This window comes from Acyrthosiphon pisum, chromosome A2 (genome assembly GCF_005508785.2).
Source record: "Acyrthosiphon pisum isolate AL4f chromosome A2, pea_aphid_22Mar2018_4r6ur, whole genome shotgun sequence".
NCBI classification, from domain to species: Eukaryota; Metazoa; Arthropoda; class Insecta; order Hemiptera; family Aphididae; genus Acyrthosiphon; species Acyrthosiphon pisum.
The window spans coordinates 99,249,580-99,259,451 of NC_042495.1; the positions used below are offsets into that span (position 1 = coordinate 99,249,580).

General features: G+C 30.3%; 1 protein-coding gene across 1 annotated transcript in view; it reads right to left on the reverse strand.

Moving 5' to 3' along the window:
* Positions 1-9,872, reverse strand: part of LOC100574427 — a 20,747-nt gene that overhangs the window by 3,946 nt on the left and 6,929 nt on the right. The window contains exons 4-7 of the mRNA XM_029490025.1: positions 4,305-4,543; positions 3,583-3,724; positions 3,437-3,495; positions 581-725 (exon numbers count right to left, since the gene is read on the reverse strand). Of these exons, the coding sequence (XP_029345885.1) occupies positions 581-725; positions 3,437-3,495; positions 3,583-3,724; positions 4,305-4,543 (585 nt within the window). The remainder of the gene's footprint in view (positions 1-580; positions 726-3,436; positions 3,496-3,582; positions 3,725-4,304; positions 4,544-9,872) is intronic.

The window sequence follows — 9,872 nt, forward strand, 5'->3', positions numbered from 1 at the left end:
AATTAAAATCTATCAAACCAAATTCTTCCAGTTTTGTCTAGCTTATTGGTCTAAGAGTCACTTTTTTTCACCTGCTGCAGCCCCCTTAATGGATATTTAACAATTTTTTCCATATTTTTTTATGGATAAATTGCTAAAAATGAAATGATTTTTTTTCAACGGATTCCTTAGTAATTATATTAAGCCTCGAAATATGGTACCGTGTAGAAAAAACATTGTTTCAATTTGTTTTTAAATTCATCTTTAATAGGTAGATGATTTTTTTTATTTGACCACTTATTCTCCAGAATCATGGTCATTATAATATTGCTATAGATAGTCTTAACGAATATTCCAACATAATGGTATGATGGGTACTATCGGTAGTCGGTAAATTTTAAATCGACAAGTATCGCGTAAAACGTTTAATAATTTCCATAACATAATATTCCGCGTGCTTGCAAAAGAATAGAGTGGTAGATACCAATCGTCTAGAATGACTGTTCAAAAACACCGGATGGGTAATTCATCTCATCAAACGACAACAATAAATTAAAAACCGTTGATATTTTGTCGTTATAATATGAATGCCAATACTAACATATTGATTGACAAAAGGTGCGTACAAGGTGCCCATGTCGAACTGCAGTCTTTGGTTAATCAGTGCTTGCTTTTTCTTATCCTCAGGGAACAGCGGACTATTGTCTTCACCGTAAGTTTGAACCAAGTACACGATAATTGCACGACTGAAACGAAAACGTAAATTATTTTAAAACGCATAAATATTGTTCAGTATTATATTATTATTATTATTACAAACAGTCAGTGGTGTGCCCACCCCCTCTGGTATTATAAAACAATCCCAACTTGTCGATATTATTAATAAACAGGGAGATAAATTAGATTCATTTGAACTAATATTCACCGAAATCTGAATTTAACTTTCTATGATTGTAAACGAAAATCTTCTTCTTCAAAACGATGTCCTCAATCTATCCAAGCGCATCGAATCTTTAGAATCAAATTGTAATATATAAATAACATACCCTTATATACTTAAATAAACTTATAGAATGAATATACCAAAACGAACATACTTTGGTGTTAAAACTCAAACGAAATTATAAAACATATTACGCAATACAAAAGAATATTAGGCAACGAACATTCCTCAACGATTACATAACAATCTTTCCGAGACGTCCATACACAAAAACATGCCCATATATGGACATAAAAAATTAATAAAGATAAAAAAACGCTACGCAATACCATTACAGGATTACGTAACTGACTTCTGTCGCATTAAAAAACAGTTTACACCTATACATGCGCACTATACGACATTTGGTTAAATAACCAAATACCAATGCCAAAACTATGCGCAAAAGAAGTAATAGGATAGAACACAAAATACGATACACCCCTATCAAACCAATATTGCCAAAAACCGACGAATATGTGCAAAATACAACATAACATGCACGCACATGTGCACTGTACGACATTCGGTCAAACAACCGGATATCAGTGCCAAAATGATGCGCGACAAGGAGAATACGATAGCTCCTAACATACGAAATACTTTTCTCATACCAATATTGCGAAAAAAAACCATCGACAATGTGCAAAAACACAATTTGAATGTACGCGCATGCGCAGTTCACACAACAAACCTATAGCTTCCTTATATAAACGCAACGCATACAGTGCATAAAGAGACACTCATGGTACAGACGTCAATCAATCATCATCCACTCACGACGACCACACGATGTGCCACGGCGGCGCAGTACACTGCTGCAATCATCATACATGACGACGTCAACGCCGCCCTGAGCGAGACTACGTGCTACCGTACAGTTTTTCTTAATCTTAGCCCCCCAGAATTTTAATGGATTTCCGCCTATGCACTCACCCGATTGTTAAGTACCAACATTTTTCGGACCTAAGATGGTGGTTGGGTGGCTGGGTAGGTAAAAATTATCCAGGATAATTGATACTATTATTAAAGTAAGAAGGTACATACTAGGTACTTGCGCAATTACCAGTTACGTCGTATTACTTAAGAAATGAATAATTACAGTACTACACTATTCCCATGTTACTATTTTAATAGACTGTGCCCTGTGTCACTGTATACCCAAACAAACTACTATGGTAGTGTAATAATTATACATGGTTATTTATTTTTCGACAAAATCGAGAATAAAATCTAAAATTATCTCAAAACCTAAAATTCTGTATGACGGTGAATTTTCCCTAGATTATACACAATCGCTTTTACTCTAGCAGTATCTATGCACAACACCAGAACGAACATTCTTAAATTTAAAAATGTTCATGAACTGATTGAGAGTAACAATAGATCATTATTTCCTGTGATTCTAATATTAATGTAGGTCAGGATATTGATGAGTCTGCGAGTACTACATAATATTATTATAATATATCAACAAAACATTTTACCTAATTTTGGAAAAATCATTATTTTAACTAAAATATTAAATTTTAATTGTTTTTTTTTGTGAATTAAAAATCTTTAAGTGTTTTCATAATATGTAAGTATGAACATTTATACTTGTACTAGCAGTATAACCCTACTATTCTAGATGTATGTCGGTTTTGGTGAGGTACCTCAATTCACATGAGAAAATCTATTCGGGCGTCGGTGTCCCTGGCTTTGTGAAATAATTCAACATAATTTACTGACAACCATAAGTCGATGATTGGATTTAGCACTCAGGATATTTTTTAACGTGATTCAAACTACTCTCTAAACTTTCAAATATCTCAAAGAACAATCTATGAGATTTTTATCAAAGTCATTGTAGTCATTTTTGAATATAAAAGCAACAAACAAGCACTCGTATTATAGCCTACAGATTAAAATTATTTAGTATTTACGTTAATATAATAACAGCAACCGTAATATTTAAATGAAGAAAATACATTGTTATAATTATCTTAACTTAACACTAACCGGAAAACTTTGTTTTTCAATTAACGTGTACCAGTAAGCCAACCCACACAGCATTTTAATATTTCCCAACTATGGTATAAATATTTTCAGGAAAACAATATAGTTGTCAAAATATTTGAAAAAGTTGCGTAAATAAGAAGGAAATATTTTATTTATATTTTTTGGCCAAGAAGTTCACTTTTGAAAAATATTTTGTAAAAAATATTAACAAAACATTTCAATCATATTTTTTTTAAAAACATTTTCATGAAAACATTATAAAAATATTAAGTCAACATTTTTTTGCAATATTTTATTGTTTTATGAGAATAAAACATTTATACAATATTCATTATTCAAGCACTCCAAAATATTCACAAAATATTATCATTTCCCAAATGCTGTGTGGGAAATATATTATTTTATGTATTACAATAACAAAAGAAAAATTATAACTCTTATAGTTATCTAATAAATATTATAACTTAAAATCACCTCTCCCATAAAACAAAATCATCATCAACCAGCGTAGGTAAAATGTGTTGAGGATTTATCTATAAAATAACAACGATTATAATTAACACCGCACAACGCAGGTACTTACATACAATATTGCAAGACAACTTTAATCGAAAACTTACGTCAGTGAATTTTTTTTCAAGATGTTTGTGAGTTACGAGATCTATAGGTATCAAATTCAATTTCAAACCCAACATTTCGGCCATCAGCATAACGGATCTGCATGGCGCGCTGAAAGAAGTGTAGTACAAGTCCATCTTCTTTCTACAATAATATTTTTAAATTATACATTTATAATTGTGTATGCCTGGTCTAGAGGACTGACCGAAAAATTAACTGGTGAGACCGTGGCCAATTTATCTTGCACGGAGTGCTAATTTACGCCTACTACTTTTCGGGTAGGCAAACTCTTTCGCGAAGAAAACACCAGGAATAGGAACCGTTGAGTGTATGACCTGAGGAATCTATACCTTAGGAACAAGATAATCTGTTTAGCTTACGGAGAAGGGGGTCTCTACGATCCGATCGTTCTGGTGCAATGATCGTAGAGAGTACAATCAAGGGTAAGAATTCTTAAAATTAGTTTAAAACTAAGGCAGTGGAAAGACGAGTGGCTTGTCGGCGAACGATGCAATCTGGACTACCTGGGCGGCCTCTCACATACCCTATGGGTGCTGGCGGACTTACGCGAGTTTGGCGCACCACACTTCGACGTTGCGGTAGATTTATGGTTGCAATGAGATCCAGCATTCGACTCAATGTCGACGGTGGAAGCCCAAAGCTGAGACGCATTCTCGAAGGATGCGGATACAATATCGCGCATATATATAATAAAAAAACTCACTTATTGGCAGCATATCTGTTTATTGAACAACAAACGTTGTTGCAATTGTATTTTATCACGGCTTCATTAATGAAATGTGTCCGCTGTGTTAGCGGAAGTACGAATTGTCCGTTAAACGGGTAAGAAAAAAAGTTATACAGAACAGAATAAAAAGGGCGTTGACCGAACAACAACAATATGATTACAACAAAATAATAATGTTGATGCGAAATTATTGATAATAACGATGCAACACACAGAAAAATAAACAAAGAGAATACAATATTATATTAAATTACATGCAATGGATATAATGATTAAGGACGGTCATTGTCGCGCAGATAAGCATCCGTGATAAGAAAATCATGTGGCGCAAACAATAATAATATAGTTTTATTGGATATACGGTAGGTTCTTATGAGTATAAAAACAAGAACACCTTAAAATATACGCATAGGCAAAAAACCGGGCTATAGCTATGAGCATGACGTTTTAAGTTAAATAATGAAGTTCAAAAATACAATAATCTAATGGAAAATAGTACGTAGAAGTGCACGGTGTAGTTTTCAAATCATTTTGAACGGTATCAACAGAGTTAAAGCCAATTTTACTAGAGATTATTGTAGAGTATTTTCAAAATTGAATTATAAAATGTTTCTCCGCAACCCGCATTCAATGTACTACCCGACACCTATAATGGGCACCAATATAAAAAAATGAAAAATAATAATAATTTCTATTATTACTATTATAATCTGCAAACAATGGCAGCCGTTTATAAACAAATATTAAACTTATTTTATAAAATTTAAAAAAAAAAAGAAAAAAAGATCATTGTAAAACAATATGTTCCCGAAATAATAAGGTATCTACAAAAAAATTCGTGATATTCCAACAAAAACACTTCTCCATACTCCATGTAAAAAAAACGTGAAATTACTTTAAAAGTTGTGATATAATTTTATAGGTAGGTAAGTCTTTAAACTATAGATATAATTTATGTTAAAATAATCCGCTAAAAAAATTGAGCTTAGCTTGGTGACTTAAGTTAAAAAATATTTACGGCATAATGAGTACATAATAATAATATAGTCTACAATCATTGTAGGAGATAGTGCAATGAAGTGTTTAAAGTCAACATGCTAAGTTCAATTTTTTAGCAGATTATTTTAACATAGAGGATATATATCTATAGTTCAAAGAGTTATACACCTATAAAAAAGATATCACAAATTTTAGAGCCATTTAAGCCGGAGTGTTTTTGTTGGGATATTATAATAAACGAGAACATATCGGTGCAAAAGTTGTTTTGTACTCGAAAATTACTTTTAAAAACATCACACCGCAGTAAGTTCAATGAGATTATAATATTATAACATATAAAGATAGGTATGTACGTTGTAGGTATTACAATATCATAATTATAATCTAATTATCTAACGCATTTCGATGTTGGCGCCCATTAAGACCTCCAAAATGTTTGCACCCCATATTGTATATAATATATTATAATAACCTACTTGAAGCTTATTAGCAGTAATTATTATTATTATAGGATTTCTAGTATAGTGTTGTCGCTGTCGATATAGACACGTCACCGTCAGTTATACATTAACCTAAATCTATAATAATCAAGGGTAGACTTTAGAAAATGGATATCAAGGGTAATCTTTGAAATCAGTAATCTCGTGTACAACATTTATTTACTTCTCAATGGAGACATCATCTGAAAAAAAAAAATTTAATTTTACGTGATTTGGAATAATCATGTTACTCAACTTTGTGTTTATTTTTATTTAGAATTATAGCGTAATAGACATTTTTCGTTTATAGTATTATATACCGTAGTAAAGACATTTTGGATTTTTAAATCTAATGGAAGCTATATACCACTTGTGTATTCACTGTCTTATTTTTTAATAGAAAATTTTCTGTTAAAAAGAACCTGTTTAAGGTTGAGTTACCTACCTATTTACCAAGGTACATATTTTTAAATGTAAAGGCAAGAATAATAACTATTTAGGCACCTTGAAAAAGTTTTTTGATATTTTAATTGTGACTTAGTTATGAGAATTTGTCCACTGTCAACAGACAACATCGATTATGCTTTTCTGTGGTAACTCAAAAATGAATAACCATAGAGACTTAAAATTTTAACAAAGTTTTAACTGTCAATTTTCCATACAAGACTGAATTTTCACAATAAATAAAGCAATTTATACACATGAAAGTTTTTTTTTTTAACTACTATTTGAAAATATAATACAAGTTTCCATATACCTCTAATAATAAAAAAAAGTCAACTGGAAAGTCACAATAATTTTTTAAGAGCGTTTGAAATTCAAATTATTATAACGGATATTCAACCGTAAAATAACAATTTATCCTCAAACGGTTTTTGATATTTTGTTGTAAGTCAATAGGTAACAACTAACTATAGGTATATGCGAATTTTTACCAAATTATTTTATAATTTTTTGTGCATGATAAAATGTTTGAAATATTTTGACAGTTTTTGAACTATATATATTTTAAATTTTTTTTTATAAATAATATTAAAATAATTTAGAACTTGGAAATTCAATACAAAATTATTCATAAGTTGGTATAAAAGCTATTTTGAAATACTGAAAATACATAATAGGCACTTTTTTTTTACAAGCATTTTAGTTCAGATTTTGACAAAATGAGTCAAAATTACGATCATTTTTCATATACTTTTGTAGTTAAAAAATAATAGGTATAAAATGTTCAACTTTTTTAGGTAGGTAAAATACATATTATAAAGTACATTTTATAAAGAAAAATGATAATTACCTTCTCCTCCTCCTCCTTGTGACGAATTATGAATCAATGTCATTCCGATGCATAGTACTATAAGCGTGACATTATACTTTAATAACGTTGTAGACATTTTTTCAGAAAACTGTTACGGTTTTTTCGTAGTTAACTGCTCACGACTTTTTGTGACAAACATAAATTATAAAATAAGAAAACAACTTAGTTTTATTATGCCCTTCTGTTAGTTTAGTGATAGTTTTACATGTGTTCAACGCATATATTGTCAGACAGAACAACTTGCATATTGTGCCAATAGTTTTGATTTCGATTATAATATGTAGGATATTAACAAAGGGCGATGACTAATACATTGCCCTTGGCTAGATTTTCATAGATTTAAGACGGCAGCACTATAACACGATATACTGAAATATTGCCTTGTGGTCGGACACCTGCAGCCCTCATAGCTATTTTTCGTAGCCAGCTAGTATAATTGAAAATTTAAATAAAATCAGACATCTATATCACTATATGTATATATAAAAAAAAAATAGTTATTTCTGTTTTTTAACGTTAAAATTAACAATAAGTGGATGTTTCTCTGCTGTGCAGTAGGTTGCTGTATAATGGATTGTTGATAATTGATGTCTATAAAAATATATAACTTGTAAATGAAACTGTCATTCTGTCGATTAAATTATTTTGCTACACCCAATCATTATTATTGAGATTAAGCCTAAGTCAGACGAGCGTTACATTGTATTAGCAATCCAATAAAAAATAACTTCTACGACTACAACAACTACTACTACTATTATTATTATTATTGTAAATAGTTTAATAAGTTTAATAGAAGGTCAGCTGACTTCGACTATTCAAATTTCAAGTAGTGGAAGGGTAGTGCAAATTTGAGTTAGTATGAATGTCAAGTTATCTAAAATCAATTTTAGACGTCATAAATTTAAAAGGAAAATTATATGCGCTTGAGATATCAAGAATTTAGAGGTATGAGGGTCGAGTTACCGAGACTCGAGAATCAAATATTTTACATTTATTCATGCTTACAAAAGTTTACGGACAAACGTGACATAATTTCATTGGTCTAGTTATACGATGTAAGAAATCAAATAATATTCTTTCTAACTGTATTCCTAAGAGACCAGCGTTCACGTTTATTATATTGTAAGATGTGGAACTTTTCACACGTACATATTTATTTGATTTAAAAAAACCATGTTAAATAAACATGTTCTCCTAGGAAGCTTTACATGAAAACAATTATGCAAATGTGCCCTTTTTGATGTTTTGGTCACAAACTTAAATCAGAAAACATGGCTTTTTACAAATACAAAGGAATACGTGAAATACAAAATAATTATAAAAATTGAATAAGCCACTCAAAAAACCCAAACTGTTAAAAGTTAAAATTCATAACAATATTAATCCCAATTCTACTCTTGAGTTGGACTACATGAAAGGTAGATAATGAATATAAACTATTTAGAGCCATCGTCCAATTAATGACTATATTTGTGACTTCTTAAATTCTTCACAAAATTTAAGGAGTATCATGAAAATTGTGAATCATATTATTTTACTGAAAATTCAGACGTATTGTAGTCAAAATTTGAAAGAAAAGTTTCCGAGTGATTATACTATAAATAAAAAAGTATAATACTTTACTAAAGGCATATTATTTACTTTTGTTTGGAAAATTATTCACTATGTCATAAACTCATAACAAATTGCGTTTGAGATTTGGGTGACTAAAGTCCTACAATAATAATAATTAATATTGTATAATCTTAAAAAGTTTTAGAAAATGTTTGGCTTGTTTTGGGGAGGGGGCTATTGTAAGGGTTGGGGAGGTTGAACCATAAATACTCTCCCCTATTTGTACTTCTGTGCTATCCATAAATTATAATATCGTGGCGTTTATGGACGTAGAGATTAAGGGAGCATAACCATTGGCGCAACTAGGGGGGTGTACAGGGGACTCCGCTATTATGTTCCCAGCTATAAGTTATAACACATTAACATAGTAGTATGAAATATTATTTAACCATCTGTAACAATAATCATAATAAAGTACGTATTCGTCCACTATAAATAACACACGAGTATTACCTATATGTAATTTTATAACGTGGCATTTTTCGCAGAAACATATTTATTCGCTTTAATCAAACAATTTTAAATAAACATATTCTGTTAACAAGTCTTACATGTAAAAACTGATGCATATGAATATGCACCTTTTGTTTTTTTGGGTCACAAACTTAAATCAGAAAACATTACTTTTAAAGTTTTAACAAATACGAATACGATAAATACAAAAGCAGAGTAAAAATGTATCAAACCACTTAAAAAAATCAAAACTGTTAAAATATGTTATAATTCATAAAAATGTAAGCCCATTTCTACTCCTAAATTGGTTTGTATGAAAAGTAGATAATAAATATAAGCTATTTCTAGCCATCATCTCTTCAGCCTCATAAAAAAACCAATCTCGAGATTTTTCAAATGTTGACTTTGATTAAAAAAATTAGTATCAAAAATCAATATTATAGATGTAATAATAAAGAAAAATTATAATATGTATTTGAGATGTCAAGAATTTAGAGGTATCAAGGTTCGAGTTACTAAGAGTCGACTATTTTATAATAATTTCGCTTTTACAATAGTTTACGGGCAATCGTAATTTCGTTTCTTTCGTCTGGATATACGATGTATGAAATCAAATAATACATACCGTATTCCTCAGAGACCAATGATCACGTGTATAAGACGTGTATTATGTTATATGAC